The sequence below is a fragment of the Carcharhinus amblyrhynchos genome, chromosome 10 (genome assembly GCF_965287045.1).
Source record: "Carcharhinus amblyrhynchos chromosome 10, sCarAmb.v2.hapA, whole genome shotgun sequence".
Lineage (NCBI taxonomy): Eukaryota > Metazoa > Chordata > Chondrichthyes > Carcharhiniformes > Carcharhinidae > Carcharhinus > Carcharhinus amblyrhynchos.
Window position 1 is genome coordinate 52,774,127 of NC_137333.1, and position 17,277 is coordinate 52,791,403.

Consider the following 17,277-nt stretch of genomic DNA (forward strand, 5'->3'; position numbering starts at 1 on the left):
TTCTACCCCCCTCGCTATAAAGGCCAACATTCCATTCGCCTTCTTGATCACCTGCTGCACCTGCAGACTGAGTTTTTGCGATTCGTGCACAAGGACCCCCAGGTCCCTCTGCACAGTAGCATGCTGCAGCTTTTCACCCTTTAAATAATATTCCTTCCTACTATTATTTCTACCAAAGTGGATAACCTCACATTTGCTAACGTTATACTCCATCTGACAGGTCCTCGCCCACTCACTCAGCCTACCCAGATCTCTCTGCAGACTTTCAGCATCCTCCACGCAATTTGCTTTTCCACTCATCTTCATGTCATCAGCAAATTTTGTTACCCTACACTCAGCCCCCTCCTCCAGATCGTCTATGTATATGGTAAACAGTTGAGGCCCCAGCACCGATCCCTGCGGCACTCCACTAGTCACCAACTCCCAACCAGAAATGCATCCATTGATTTCAACTCTCTGCTTCTTGTTAGATAACCAATCCTCAATCCACGCTAACACTTAACCCCCAACTCCATGTGCCCTAACCTTCTGCAGCAACCTTTTGTGAGGCACCTTATCAAACACCTTCTGGAAATCTAAAAACACCACATCCACCGGTTCCCCACTGTCTACCGCACTAGTCACATCCTCATAGAAATCCAATAAATTCGTTGAACACGACTTCCCCTTCATGCATCCGTACTGAGTCTGTTTGATCAAACCATTCTTTCCTAAGTATCCTGCTATTTCTTCTTTGATGATGGATTCTAGCATTTTACGGATGTTAAGTTAACCTGCCTGTAGTTCCCTGCCTTTTGTCTGTTACCTTTTTTAAACAGCGGCGTAACATTAGCCGTTTTCCAATTCTCTGGCACTTCCCCAGAGTCCAGCGAATTTTGATAAATAATTACTAAGGCATCAGCTATTACTTCTGCCATTTCTTTTAGAACCCTAGGATGCATTCCATCCGGTCCCGGGGACTTGTCTACCTTCAGTCCCATTAGTCTACCAAGCACTACCTCTCTAATAACAGTAATTGTATTAAGGACCTCATCTTCTACCAATCCCCTATCTTTAATATTCGCTAAGCTATTTGTGTCCTCCTCCATGAAGACCGACACTAAAAACTTATTTAAAGTCTCAGCCATTTCCTCGTTACCCACCGTTAAATCCCCCCTCTTGTCCTCCAAGGGTCCAACATTCACTCTAGCCAATCTCTTCTTCTTTATATATTTGTAAAAACTTTTACTATCATTTTTTATATTTACAGCTAGTTTAGCTTCATGCTCTATCTTTCCTTTCTTTATCACTTTCTTAGTCATTCTTTGTTGTTTTTTAAATCTTTCCCAATCTTCTAATTCCCCACTATTTTTAGCCACTCCGTACACATCAGTTTTTAATTTAATACTCTCCTTTATTTCCTTCAATATCCAAGGCTGGTTATCCCTTTTCTTACAGTCCTGCTTTACCATCGGAATATAGTTCTGCTGAGTACTGAAAAAGATCTCCTGAAAAATCTTCCACTGTTCCTCAGCTGTCCTGCCAACCAATCTGCGCCCCCAATCTACATTAGCCAATTCCACCCTCATCTTATTATACTCCCCTCTGTTCAAGCAGAGGACACTGCTTTGGGACCCTACTTTCTCAGCCTCCATCTGCATCAGAAATTCAACCATATTGTGATCACTCATGCCAAGAGGATCCCTCGTAAGAAGATCCCTAATTCTACCTGCCTCATCTCCATAGGCTAAGGGGTGGGGTGGCTGTCCACAGGCCTTCACACCATTAACTGAATCGTAACGGTGGTGGAAAGGCAGTGGAGTAGCTTCCCATCCATCTTCCCACCTTAATTTTATGTCCTCACAGCTGATATTCTGATTGAAAATATAACATATCACTGCTCATTCGACCTTATCTTCTTTTCCACAGTTGTCAATAAATAACCATTTTGCTTGAATTTATAATATATAGAATCTTATTCAGCCTCTCCTCATAGCTCAACCCCCTCAACTCCGGTATCAGCCTAGTAAACCTCCTCTGCACTCCCTCCAAGGCCAAAATATCTTTGCGCAGGTGCGGCGCCCAAAACTGCACACAGTACTCCAGCTGCGGCCTCACCAATGCCCTATACAGCCGCAGCAAGACCTCCCTACTTTTATATTCAATCCCCCTCGCTATGAAGGCCAGCATCCCATTCGCCTTCCTGACCACCTGCTGCACCTGCAAGCTGGGTTTTTGCGACTCATGCACAAGGACCCCGAGGTCCCTCTGCACCGTCGCCTGCTGCAGTTTCTCGCCCCGTAATAGTCCTTCCTACCATTCTTCCTACCAAAGTGGACCACCTCACACTTGCCAACATTAAATTCCATTTGCCATTTCCTGGCCCATTCGCCCAGCCTATCTAGATCCTTCTGTAGACTCTCCACACCCTCCGCACAATTTGCCGTTCCCCCAATCTTAGTGTCATCAGCAAATTTCGACACTCTACACTCGGTTCCCTCCTCCAGATCATCTATATAAATGGTAAAAAGCTGAGGCCCCAGCACCGACCCCTGGGGCACTCCACTAGCCACCATCCACCAATCCAAATAGCACCCGTTGACTCCCACTCTCTGCCTCCTATTTGACAACCAATCCTCTATCCACACTAACACCCTACCCCCAACTCCATGTCCCTCGACCTTCTGCAATAACCTCTTGTGAGGCACTTTGTCAAACGCCTTCTGAAAATCTAGAAAGACCACATCCACCGGCTCTCCTCTATCCACCGCCCTAGACACATCCTCATAGAACTCCAGTAAATTTGTCAGACACGACTTCCCTTTAATGAAACCGTACTGTGTCTGCTCTATCAAGCAATTCCCTTCAAGATGCTTCGCAATTTCCTCCTTAATGACAGATTCTAACATTTTACCTACCACAGACGTTAAACTAACCGGCCTATAATTCCCCGCCTTTTGCCTGGCACCCTTCTTAAACAACAGCGTAACATTAGCTGTTTTCCAATCATCCGGCACTTCCCCGGAATCCAGCGACGTTTGGAAAATAACCACCAAGGCATCCACTATCACCTCCGCCATTTCTTTCAGAACCCTCGGATGCATTCCATCCGGTCCTGGGGACTTGTCCACAATCAGCCCCTCCAGTCTGTCGGCTTGTACTCGTTAGAGTTTAGAAGAATGAGGGGAGATCTCATTGAGATGTATAAGATGATGAATGGGATGGATAGGATAGAGGTGGAAAGACTCCTCCCGCTCAAAAAAGACAGTAGGACTAGGGGGCACAGCCTCAAGATAAAAGGGGGGCGGTTTAGAACAGAGTTGAGGAGGAACTTCTTCACTCAAAGAGTGGTGAATCTCTGGAATTCTCTGCCCGTTGAAGTGGTGGAGGCTGCCTCGCTAAATATTTTTAAGACGCGGGTTGATGGGTTTTTGATAGGAGAGGGGATTAAGGGTTATGGGGAGAGGGCGGGAAAGTGGAACTGAGCAGCGACAGATCAGCCATGATCTTATTGAATGGCGGGGCAGGCTCGAGGGGCTGGATGGCCTACTCCTGCTCCTATTTCTTATGTTCTTATGTTCTTGTGTTCTTACAGTGCAGGAGGAGGTCATTCGGCCCATCAAGCCTGCCTCAACCACAATCCCACCCAGGCCCTATCCCCATGCATTTTTACCCTAGCTAGTCTTCCTGACACTAAAGGGCAATTTAGTACAGCCAATCCATCTAACTTGCACATCTTTGGAGTGTGGGAGGAAGCCGGAGCATCCCGAGGAAACCCACGCAGACACAGAGAGAATGCAAACTCCACACAGACAACGACCCAAGCCGGAAATTGAACCCGGGTCTTGAACCCATGTCCCTGGCGCTGTGAGGCAACAGTGCTAACCACTGTTCCACTGTGCTGCCCACATAATACAAGTCCAATCAAATCACATATTTCTTTCATATTTCATTCATATTAGCATCTTATAATGTCAACATTTTAAAACTGGGTGGAATAGCTCATTTTAAACTGATTAAACAAAGATTTTTGTCTGTGTGGATTTGTGAAAGGTATACCTACTACCGTGTATTTAATTTACTGCACATACTATCATTCTCTGTCCAATTTACAGTAATATGCATTATTAAGAGGAGCTCTTGACAGGGGTAATGCAGCTAAAATCTTGAAATGAATTCAGCTATACAGTTTTTAATATTAATGTTCTACTGCATATTTGCTGACAGTCACTGCATTCCTACAACTATTAAATGTAATTGCTTAAAACAAATCATATCAATGAAAGTATTTTATCTTTATTGTAGTACTACATCAATTTTAGTGAAAATATTACAATTGCATCTTCTCTTAACAGTGTATGACAAAAAATCCTACAATATTTCTGAGAAACTTGATAGGAAGCATCTAAACAGGTGCTGTTAATTGTTTGGGACACTAACAGAATTGGGGTGAGACAGAGTACACACTGATATATTTAATTTGTGACTGGAAATGGTAAGGAATGTTGCAGAAAAAGATCAGCTCCATGCAGACGTTAATCACATGAAGTAAACGTTCACCAGAAATTTATGAAGCACGTTATGTTGTGATGTCAATCAATCTGCAGTGCTGAGTTGACGCTGGTGCTACCATTTTAGAGTTCAAAAGCTTCAGTCAGTGCCCTCCCTTAACCTCGCAGAGCTGAACATGTACCCAACTGCAGAAAGGAGACCCCTATCAGCACTACTTAAAGGAGATTATTAACTCCTTACAGATTAGTTGTTGTTTGATTTATTCTGGCTTTACTATGATTCTACAAGTTTTTAGTAATTTGTATGATTGTTTCAAGTTGCAAATGGTGTGGTAGCATGAAAGAATAAGGGCTAAAATATATGGGACAGATACAATTAATCAATTTAAAAACTACTTTTGCTGATAAAAGATTACAAGTATCTAGAAGCCACTCTCCTGGGGACCCTTACAATGTCAACTATCACTAAAGTACAATGCTAAAGTACAGTTCAGATAAGTAAAACCATTTTTTAAATTCATTCGTGGCATGTCGGCGTTGCTGTCTGGCCAGCATTTATTGCCCATCCCCAGTTGCCCTTGAGAAGGTGGTGGTGAGTTGCCTTCTTGAATTGCTGCAGTCCATGTGCTGTGGGTTGACCCACAATGCCCTTTCCCCCGATAACTATTGATTCCAGTTTTGCTAGGGCGCCTTAATGCCACACTCAGTCGATGTCAAGGGCTATCACTCTCACCTCACCTCTGGAATTCAGCTCTTTCATCCATGTTTGAACCAAGGCTGTAATGAGGTCAGGAACTGAGTAAGCCTGGTGAACCAAAACAAGTTACTGCTGAGCAGGTGCTGCTTGATAGCACTGTTGATGACCCCTTCCATCACTTTACTGATGATGTAGAGTACACTGGTTGGGTGGTAAATGGCTGGTTAGATTTGTCCTGCTTTTTGTGTACAAGATATACCTGGATAAAGGAACACTGGGTCTCAAGTCTTATTATCTTACTGGATGCAATATATTAACCAAGCAGTTTGACTGTTATCCAACCTAGTTTTTCAAGAATAAATTCAGAAAAACATTTCTTAGAAATTGAATGGGCAAACTAATTACCATAGGAGGGCCTTCTGACCTTAAATGGGATAATGATTAGGGGTGGTCTATTTTTGAGAAAATTACCAAGTTCCACGCTACTTTTTAATTATACAACACCAAAAGAATTCATTATAAATATCTTCACATGAATGAAATGATTAAATTTGTTAGGGAACAGTGTTGGTAACAGTCACCTCCATGTGAGGTCCATTTTAAACCTAATCAGGTTCACACCCCTGGGGACTAAGATAATGCTACTTTGATGGATATCTGAGTTCTCTTTTAAAGTCTAGTCTTTGTATTAAGTAAAGCTTGAAGTTTGTATTCTCTCAGAGAAATAACAATTAGTTATTTTTTTGGGATATTATGTAAACATTGCAATTTATTCTCTTTGTATGACCACCAAATTGCATGCTTTTTCATAATATTAAATGTATGTGGTTAGTTAAAATTTAAATTGTCCCACCTAATCTTCTGTATCAAACACCCTGTGAACCCAACTCCTATTCCCTTTGGTGGGGGAATATTTTCTGAGGAGTTTCATTGGACCCTTATAATATTCAGGAAAATTACAATCTAGCTAAAAACAACTAGATTTTAGACTATTGAGTATGAATGACTCTCTTCCTTTGGAAGGGGGGTGGGCAAGGGGGGGGGGGAGGGGAGAGGGTGTAATTGGATCTGAGGCCCCAAACTGTGTATCATGGAGTCTAGCTCCCTCTGGTGGAAGAGGAGGAAAATTAGTTAAGGGATTCGGCAAATCCTGTAAACTTCAAGTTAGAGGTTGCGATAGTGAAAACCACCACAGTAGGTACTGAAGGATCTTTTGGTGGCTTCAAGGTTTTTGCACTCAAACAAGTCCTTTGTTTGAGTGCAGAATAGACTTTTCCTTTGGAATATAGCAAGACTTGGAAAATGAACAGAAGTCACAGAGAACAGAACAAGCTCTTGGGACAGGGAATAAGAGGGGGAGACAGGATTTCAGTAGGAGGCTGCATTGGCCCAGGGTATACAGGGAGCAATCATCTTACCCAAACCTCAGCAAATAACAATGTATGCGATGTCTCTGTTTCAATAAGAACTCCCTCACTGAAATCTGCCACCAACTGCAGCCACAACTACAACCTGAAGGAATGCAAGGACCACATTGCCAGTGGCTGTGAAAGTGAAAATGATAATAAACTGTTATTTACTTGGTTCCTTCCAGGCTGGAGTTATTTCCAACTCTTTGCAGTTGGCTATCCAAAGTTGTTCTTTCTTCATTGAAAGCTAACTAAATTTCACTCTCTTTTGCAAGAAAAAAACAGGCAGAGCAAGCATGTGGCTTTGCTAGGATTGCAGGCTTTTCTGTGGTGCAGATTACTATTGACTGTACTTTGTGAGGCTGCATATGAGCTCTGTTACGTACTGGAAAAGGGGTTTCACTTCCTCAATGCTGAAATGGTGTGTGATCATAATTAATGAATTATGTAAATCGATCCCAGTTTCCGGGCAGCAGTGATAATACCTCAGTTCTGCAGCAGTTCATGGCATTATTTAAGCTACCACGATAAACCAAATGGCAGCTAATGGCTGTGAAGTGCTAATCAGTGATAACATAGATGATGAACTTGATGCACATGCATCTTTTCCACTTGGTCACCCAAATTTCTTAGGGTCCAAAGATGTGCAAGTTAAATGGATTGGCCATGCTAAATTGCTCCTTAGTGTCCAAACTTGTGTAGGCGAAGTGGATTAGCAGGGTAAATATATGGGGTTATGAGGATAGAGCAGGGGGTGGACCTGCGTAAGATACTCTGTCCGAGGGGCCTCCAGAACTAAGAACATAAGAAATAGGAGCAGGAGTGGGCCATCTAGCCCTTCGAGCCTGCCCCGCCATTCAATAAGATCATGGCTGATCTTATTGAATGGTCCCTTTGAGGCAGAGACTGGAGAAATTATCATAGTGAATGAAAAAATGGAAGAGATGTTGAACAAGTAAGTTTCGCCTGTCAGTACAATAAAGGATAAAAGTTAAATAGGGAATAGGAGGTAACCAAGGGGCAAATAAAAATAATGAACTTAAGGTAATTTATATTAACAGAGAAAAAGTATTGGAGAAACTTATGGAGTAAAAGCGGATGAACCTCCAGGAACTGATAGCCTGCATCCTAGGGTACTGAAAGAAATAGCTGCAAAGATAGTGGGTGGGATTCTGCCAAAAAAAATTCTAAGCGCTGAATTCACGTAAAAAGTGGAGTAAATCCCACTGACTCTCAAAATGAATTTCCCATACTCTGTGCATCACAAAATGCCTCAGCATGAATCATACTAAAAATCAGGGAGCAGGGCCTAATCCCGCTGGAGAGGTTGGCAGAATAGCATTGAATGGGCCACTGCGCTGGCCTGTCCCACGACCCTACAACACTACTCCTCCAATCTTCCATGCCCCGATTGCTGGCCTCGTGATCTCCCTCCTCCCCAACAATCCCAATCTCTCAAACCCTGCAGGCCAACCCCCCCCACCCCCACTCCCACCCACCCAACCCGATGGCCAGCCCCAATTGCTAGTCTCCCTCCCTCTGTCACTGCCAAGTGCAGAGTGGCAGGGGAAGCCCACCTCCACAGATCTCCCCTCAGAGGCCCTGTCCACTTGGCGTTGCCTGATGCCCCCTGAGCTTTGACACTTTGCCCCTTGGGCAGTGCCTGGGATCAGTCTGGCACTGCCAAGCTGGCAATGCCCTTGATGGCCATCCTTCACTCCAGTGGGCTAGGGCTGCCAACTCCCCACTAATGGGGAGCTATTGTAAATCCTGCTGGAGTGAAACACTCCTGGCAGGGATGGAGACTCTAACAGGCCCGGAGACTTCAGTCCTGGCCCACTAATCATACGCTAACTCTAATTTTAATAATTTACTCAGCTCTGTGCTGCTAGACCAGTGCAGAGGGCTTGGAGAATTGCCCCAGTGTACATTCTGGTTATGCTTTTCCCAAAATTCCCTAGATTCAAGAATGTTTCCAGTGGATTGGAAGTTAACAAATTTAACATTATTAGTTAAAAAAGGATAAAGAGAGAAAATGGAACTGCATACCTGTTAGCTTGACATCAATCACTGGGAAATGCTCAACTTTATTATTAATGAAATGTACTTAGCAATACACTTAGAAAATCAAACAAAGGATTCCCCACTATCAACATCAATACTGACCAAAAATTATTGAACAGAACCAGCCATTTAAATACTATGGCTACAAAAGCAGGTCAGAAACTGAGAATTCTATAGAATATAACTCACCTCTTGACTCTCCAAACCCTTGATTGAGAGTATTCCATTAAGTCAGGAGCATGATGGAATACTGTCCACTTGCCTGGATGAGTGCAGCTTCAACAACACTCAAGAGGCTTGACACAATCCAGGACCAAACAGGCCACCTAACGAGCATGTCATCCACCACTTTCAATAACCACTCCCCCCATGGATACACAGTGACAGCAGTTTGTACCATCTACAGATGCACTGCAGCAACTCACCAGGGCTTCTTCAAAGGCATTTTCCAAACCCACAACATCTATCACTGAGAAAGACAAGGACAGCATACGCATGGGAACATTATCATTCACAAGTTTCTCTCTAAGCTACACACCATCCTGACTTGGAACTAAACCTGCTTTCCTTCACTGTAATTCGGTTAAAATCCTGGAAATCCCTTGTTAACAGCACTGTGGGTATACTTACCCCACACATTAAAAAAAACAGATCATTATCACTTTCTCAAGAGCAATTAGGAATAGGAGATAAAAATACAGGCCTAGCCAGCAACACCCGTGTCCTGTGAAAGAATTTAAGAAATATCAACATGGTTAAATGTCATGTTTGACAAATTTATTTGAGTTTTTTGAGGATGTAAATAGGAAGGTTAGATACGGGGGAGTCAATAGACATTACAAACTTGGATTTCCAAAAGTCATTTAATAAGATGCCGCACAAAAAAATAAAAAACAAGGACTCATGGAGTTTATGGTAATATATTACCCTGGATTGAAGATCAGGTAATAGAAAAATTTATTTCTTAAAGGCATTACTAATCTTGCTGAGGTACAGTTGCATGCACTAATTGCCCTCTTATACCTTAAAAATAGCTGTAATTGCCATCAGAGAGAGACATCATAGCTGACATGTATAATCCCAGTAAAGGTCAACGAAGAGTAATCAGGAGCAAGAATCCTGATTTCTACCACCTAACCATAATGCAGAGGCTAATTATACACTGGCAGTAGCTAGACCTCAGCAGCAAACCTACATGGTCTGAATGCCTTACCTACATATACAGTGTATGAAACTATTAACCAATTGAGGGAGGGACAGAGTTCATTCTTTAGACCAGTAAGGGACAGTGCATGGCAAGAAGAAATGAAAATAAATTGAATGCATAAAAAAATTTAGAAAGGGAGCCTGATTCAAAAAAAACCTGCTACAAATTAAAATACCACTGTCAACTCAAACAAATTTGTACTTACCGAAATTGCAGAAAAGCTTCTGCTAAAGTCAATTTATCCTCTTTACTTCCTTTGGCATCTTTCTTCTTCTTTGCCATTTTTACTTCAAAAATGGGAGTTACTATAAAAAATATTTTTTCAAAGTAATTAGGTTAATTTGTACTTTTTTAACATATCGTAAACTTATTTTACTCTAGAAAGCAATGCCCAGCAGTAAAGGAGTACAAGTCTAAAAATAAAGAAGTATATACATTAACCGCATTTTCCTTCATCTGGACTCCGTCTATTAATTGTTTGCTTTCTTCCGTCCAGGATACGATTCCTAAATCTCTCATTACTTTCTGCTGAGCTTTGTACTAACACTGAATGAATGCAAATCTTTATTTTTTCATTATATCCAGTGTATCCTCCAATTTGTTTTGGAGCGTGCTGGTGATTTGTATACATGTGGCCCTTTCAAATTAAAGGCTAACTTGTCCACAGTCTAAGTGGGGACCTTTGGGTTTCCGAGCAGCTGCATAGCTTGAAGGGAATGTTGCTCACAAACTTTCAGCCCACCCGCCAAATCCATTACTTTCCTCCAATCATGGAGCACATTTCACTCCAACTTACTGTCCATGCCATTATCTCCTTCATCTCCTTACATCTGTGTCACATTTCACAAACTATCAAACCCTGATATGTACATCTTCAAAACATCATTTAAACTTCAACTAACACACTACATTCTTTTTTTGAGACTGCACTGACCCATAATATGAAGGAGCAGGTGAAAATAAGAGGGGCAAAATTCGTCCACTTACTGCCCATAGGAAGATCAAATCATAGCACTGATCAAGACATAGCAACCAGAGGAAATGTCAGAACAATTGTAACCAAGACTGGAAGATGTGAGCTTGAAGTGCTTGTGAGCATGTTCCCCTAACTTATTTCCTACTGAAATATCGCTTTAATACTACGCTTGGCAAAACATGATTGCTTTGAGCAGCTCCACATCTGTTTCTGTTTACCCTTGCACTAAACTGTAATTCCAATCCCTCTCTTACTGGCTCAAAATCAACCTGTAAAGCCTAAACTAATGCTTAAAGGAAATGAGCATCTCTTTAAATGTTGCTATTATAACTTCTTCCGATTTTACTGTACAGTGTTACAAAATGAAAATTGACATACTTCCACAGGTACTTCACAAAAGGATTTTGACTTATGTGCAGGACATTTATTACAAGACTTTATTAGGCCATATTTTGTTTCAGGTGACCAATAGAGAAGCTTTAGGAGATCCTGACCAATGTAATATCTGTTGTTTTACTTAGCACATCACTGCTGCTTTTACCTTGCACGATCATCCTTCTTGTAATTTAATGTTTCCTGTCTACCATTCTATTGCAGACCTATATTTTGTTCCTCTCTTTCCCAACCTCTGTATTTGGTAATTCTGTTACAATTTCAAGTTTGGAGAAGGATCGTCCACCTGAAAAATTGGTTGTAATTTTATTAGTGCTTTGGTGACACACTGGCAGATGAGAAGACTTGTAAATGTTAAGGGAAGGTGTTGGGTTGCCCAACATCTTCCTGCCCGACATCTTTTTTGCCAGTAGTGGGAAAATTGGATCTTAAGTAGCCAATTAAGGGCTATTCCCACTTGGGGACACAGCTTCACATGAAACCTGACAGTCTCCGAGCAATTGAAGGTGACAGCCCTTCTTTATGGACACGCGATTTTGCCTAAGTAGGTTAACTCTGTTTCTTTCTGCACAGATCATAGTGGCATGGTGGTTGGCATTGTTGCCTCACAGCACCAAGGACCCGGATTCGATTCCTGGCTTGCGTCACTGTCTGTGTGGAGGCTGCATGTTCTCCCTGTGCCGATGTGGGTTTCCTCCAGGTGCTCTGGTTTCTTCCCACAGTCTAAAGACATGCTGGTTCGGTGCATTGGTTATGTTAAATTCTCCCTCAGTGTACCTGAACAGGTAGGTGCTGGAGTGTGGCAACTAGGAGATTTTCATAGTAACTTCATTGCAGTGTTAATGGTCTTGAATATATGGCTAAGGTCTTGAATAACTTTTTTGTTTCTGTCTTCACGGAGGAGGACGTGAATAATTTGCCGGGTGTTAGCGATGGAAAGGTAGTAGGACTGGAGGGTCTTAATGACATTACTGTTACTAGAGAGGTGGTGCTCGACAGACTGGAGGGGCTGATTGTGGACAAGTCCCCAGGACCGGATGGAATGCATCCGAGGGTTCTGAAAGAAATGGCGGAGGTTATAGTGGATGCCTTGGTGGTTATTTTCCAGACGTCGCTGGATTCCGGGGAAGTGCCGGAAGATTGGAAAACGGCTAATGTTACGCCGTTGTTTAAGAAGGGTGCCAGGCAAAAGGCGGGGAATTATAGGCCGGTTAGTTTAACGTCTGTGGTAGGTAAAATGTTAGAATCCGTCATTAAGGAGGAAATTGCGAGGTATCTTGAAGGGAATTGCTTGATAGGGCGGACGCAACACGGTTTCATTAAAGGGAAGTCGTGTCTGACAAATTTACTGGAGTTCTATGAGGATGTGTCTAGGGCAGTGGATAGAGGAGAGCCGGTGGATGTGGTCTTTCTGGATTTTCAGAAGGCGTTTGACAAGGTACCTCACAAGAGGTTATTGCAGAAGGTCAGGGGACATGGAGTTGGGGGTAGGGTGTTAGCGTGGATAGAGGATTGGTTGTCAAATAGGAGGCAGAGAGTCGGGGTCAATGGGTGCTATTCGGATTGGCGGTTGGTGACTAGTGGGGTGCCCCAGGGGTCGGTGCTGGGGCCTCAGCTATTTACCATTTATATAGATGATCTGGAGGAGGGAACCGAGTGTAGGGTGTCGAAATTTGCTGATGACACCAAGATTGGGGGAAAGGCAAATTGTGCGGAGGGTGTGGAGAGTCTGCAGAAGGATCTAGATAGGCTGGGCGAATGGGCCAGGAAATGGCAAATGGAATTTAATGTTGGCAAGTGTGAGGTGGTCCACTTTGGTAGGAAGAATGGTAGGAAGGACTATTACTTACGTGGCGAAAAACTGCAGCAGGCGACGGTGCAGAGGGACCTCGGGGTCCTTGTGCATGAGTCGCAAAAACCCAGCTTGCAGGTGCAGCAGGTGGTCAGGAAGGCGAATGGGATGCTGGCCTTCATAGCGAGGGGGATTGAATATAAAAGTAGGGAGGTCTTGCTGCAGCTGTATAGGGCATTGGTGAGGCCGCAGCTGGAGTACTGTGTGCAGTTTTGGGCGCCGCACCTGCGCAAGGATATTTTGGCCCTGGAGGGAGTGCAGAGGAGGTTTACTAGGCTGATACCGGAGTTGAGGGGATTGAGCTATGAGAAGAGGCTGAATAAACTAGGCTTGTACTCGTTAGAGTTTAGAAGAATGAGGGGAGATCTCATTGAGACGTATAAGATGATGAATGGGATGGATAGGATAGAGGTGGAGAGACTCTTCCCGCTCAAAAAAGACAGTAGGACTAGGGGGCACAGCCTCAAGATAAAGGGGAGGCGGTTTAGAACGGAGTTGAGGAGGAACTGATGACACCAAAGTTGGAGGTGTGGTAGATTGTGAGGAAGGGTGTCATAGTCTGCAGGGAGACTTAGATAGGTTGCAGAGCTGGGCCGAGAGGTGGCGGATGGAATTTAATGCGGAGAAGTGTGAGGTAATTCACTTTGGTAGGAGCAACAGATGTGTCGAGTATAGGGCTAACGGGAGGACTTTGAATAGTGTGGATGAACAGAGGGATCTAGGTGTGTGTGTACATAGATCCCTGAAAGTTGGGAATCAAGTAGATAAGGTTGTCAAGAAGGCGTACGGTGTCTTGGCGTTTATTGGTAGGGGGATTGAATTTAGGAGTCGCAGTGTAATGTTGCAACTGTACACTACTCTAGTGCGGCCGCACTTGGAGTACTGTGTGCAGTTCTGGTCCCCGCATTACAAGAAGGATGTGGAGGCGTTGGAGAGGGTGCAGAGGAGGTTTACTAGGATGTTGCCTGGTATGGTGGGGAGGTCCTATGAGGAGAGACTGAGGGATCTAGGGTTGTTTTCGTTGGAAAGAAGGCGGCTAAGAGGGGATCTTATTGAAACATATAAGATGATTAGAGGTTTAGATAGGGTGGATAGTGATAGCCTTTTTCCTCGGATGGAGAAAGCTAGCACGAGGGGGCATGGCTTTAAATTAAGGGGGGGTAGCTACAGGACGGATGTCAGGGGTAGGTTCTTTACCCAGCGGGTGGTGAGGGATTGGAATGCCCTGCCTGCTGCAGTTGTAAATGCGTCTAGTTTGGGGGCATTTAAGAGATCTCTGGATAGGTTTATGGACGAAAAGGGATTGGTATAGGCTAGTGGGTCATTGTTTTTGTAACTGGTCGGCGCAACATCGTGGGCCGAAGGGCCTGTTCTGCGCTGTAATGTTCTATGTTCTATGTTCTATGTTCTATGAACTTCTTCACTCAAAGGGTGGTGAATCTCTGGAATTCTCTACCCGTTGAAGTGGTGGAGGCTGCCTCGCTAAATATTTTTAAGAAGCGGGTTGATGGGTTCTTGATAAGAGAGGGGATTAAGGGTTATGGGGAGAGGGCGGGAAAGTGGAACTGAGCCACAACAGATCAGCCATGATCTTATTGAATGGCGGGGCAGGCTCGAAGGGCTAGATGGCCTACTCCTGCTCCTATTTCTTATGTTCTTATGTTCTTAATGAAAGCCTACTTCTGACAATAATAACAAATCATCATAGAATCCCTACAGTGTAGAAGGGGACTATTCAGCCCATCAAGTCTACACCAACCACAATCCCACCAGGCCCTATTCCCATAACCTCCCATATTTACCCTGCCAATCCCACTGACGTGAGGGGCAATATAACTTGGCCAATCAACCTACCCACATACCTTTGGAGTGTGGGAGAAAACCAGAGCACCCAAAGAAAACCCACGCAAACACGGGGAGAATATGCAAACTCCACACTGAGCGTGACCTGAGGCCAAAATTGAACCCAGAACTCTGGCACTGTGAGGCAGCAGTGCTATCCACTGTGCTACCCCAGCTGCTGTCATTCTTCTGGCAAATCGAATAAACTAAGTCAAGCAAACGGAGGTGCACAGATGCTGCCAGCCCTGCTGAATATTCCCAGCATTCTCTATTCTCTTTACAGAAAAGGTTTTCAATACTATCTTAGTGATGGGGATTAGCAGAGTGTACTGCACTTTGAGGCGGAAGGGGGATAGACATTTGCTCCAAGTTAATGAAGCGAGTGAAGTCGTTTGCTCTGGGATGGCTCAGACAGCCGGGCCAGCCACGCACCTACCTGAGTACCCCGGACCACCTTCACTCTACCAACCGGCCGCTTGTTTTGGATCGGCATCCGCTGTAACCAGGGGCAACGCCCCCCGCGGAGAACCGAGCATGCGCGAGCCAGCGACCCCTGTCGACAGAGCGCGGTCACTGCATCCTTGGGCAGCCAGAGGTAAGTCTGTAAAAGGTAAGGCTGATTGCCAGGATACATGAAAATATAACCTGTTAACTAGCACCTTTGTGTGTCCTAAATCCGTCTCACTGCTGGAAATCTTTAATTTCCTGCCTTCCACCCTATTGTAGACCTTATTTTTTTAGCAAAAGTCTTTAACAATAAAGAACACTATACACTGGTGGTGACTTTATTACAAAGCCAGTGCTCTGGTGATTGGGCAAACTTCCCTGAAAAAGGTTAGATTTTTCCACTTTTGTTACTTATATTCCAAAATGTTTAGCAGTGCAATCTGAATCTTTTTGTTTTTAATTCAACAAACTTCATCTGAAACTTGTTAAATTCCTAGGGTTACGAGTGCTCCAGGATGATCCTAGAGTCTCCAGGAATTAAAAGTAATTTTCAGAACTCTGTTACCAAGTACTCCAATGAAGAATCAAAGTCATTAGGAATTATTCTGCATTTTGTTTTATCATAAAAACAGAACATGTTTGGGAGGGGGTGGAATTTATCAGGTCTGGCAGCATTTCCGGAACATATTTTTGAGTCCAGTAAGACTTCTTCAGCACTAGAGAGAGGCTGGAATGTAATGGAGTTTATGTTGTTGAAAAATGAGATAAAGTCAGGTGAAGCAAAAAAGGGGGTAGTTTGGAGGACATGGGGGGATGGGTATTTAAATGGCAAAGATTTTATGGAACAAAAGGCAAAGGAACAAAGCATTGCCTCAGAATTGATATTAATAGCAGAATAAAGATCAACGTTATTTGAAAGCATTACATGAGGACAAGATACAGACTGGGAGAAAAATGTAAAATGGAGGACAACATTTATGGTCTGAAGTTATTAAACTCAACGTTGAGGCCAAAAGCTGTAAAATGCCTAATTGGAAAATGAGTTGCTGTTCCTTAAGTGCGGGTTGAGCTTCACTGGAAAATTGAAACAGGTCACAGACAGATATGACCTGAGAGCAAGATGGTGAATTGAAAGGACAAGTGTCTGGAAGGTCGGAGTCATGCTTGTGAACTGAATGGAGGTATTCCACAAAACAGTGACACAGCCTGCATTTGATCTTCTCAATATAGATATGTCCACAGTAGACTACATTGAAAGAAGTACAAGTAATTCGCTGCTTCACCTGGAAGAAGTATTTTGGACCTTGGGTGGTTAGGAAAGAAAAGGTAAAGGACCAGCTCTTACACCTCCTGCAATTGCCTGGGAAGGGGATAAGATGTTGGGATGACAGAAGTGTGGGCCAGTTTGACGGGGAAGGAGTAATTCCTTCAGAATGTTAACAAGAGAAGGGAAGAAGTGTTTGGTGATTGCATCATACAGGAGTAGGCAGAAGTGGCAAAGGACAATCCTTTGCGTGGTGGGATGGAAAGCGAGGACAAGGGAAACCCTATCATGGTTCTGACAGGAATGAGAATGGGTGCGGGCAGGAGAGCAGGTTAGACTTGGTTGAGAGTCCTGACAATCTTAGTGGGAGGCAGTGAATGCTCAGTTAAGGAAAAAAGAAGACATTGCAAATATTGTTGTGGAAGGTAGCATCGTCAGAACAATGTGGCAGAAATGGAGAAACTGGGAGAATGGAATGGAGCCCTATAGAATACAGGGTATGAGAAGGTGTAGTTAAGGTAGCTGCAGGAACTGGCGAGTTTTAGTGAGTATTACTGGACAGTCTATCCCCAGAAATGGAGACATGGAAGTCAAGGAAAGAAAGGGAAGTGTTGAAGATGGACCATGTGAAGGTGA

At 43.6% G+C, this 17,277-nt stretch overlaps 1 protein-coding gene across 1 annotated transcript in view; it reads right to left on the reverse strand.

The window, feature by feature from the left end:
* ccdc83 (coiled-coil domain containing 83) overlaps positions 1 to 15,447 on the reverse strand; it is a 63,075-nt gene extending 47,628 nt beyond the window's left edge. Inside the window, exons 1-2 of the mRNA XM_080197893.1 lie at positions 15,367 to 15,447; positions 10,073 to 10,172 (exon numbers count right to left, since the gene is read on the reverse strand). Of these exons, the coding sequence (XP_080054019.1) occupies positions 10,073 to 10,149 (77 nt within the window). The 5' untranslated portion in view covers positions 10,150 to 10,172; positions 15,367 to 15,447. The remainder of the gene's footprint in view (positions 1 to 10,072; positions 10,173 to 15,366) is intronic.
* Between the last annotated feature and the right edge of the window lie 1,830 nt (positions 15,448 to 17,277).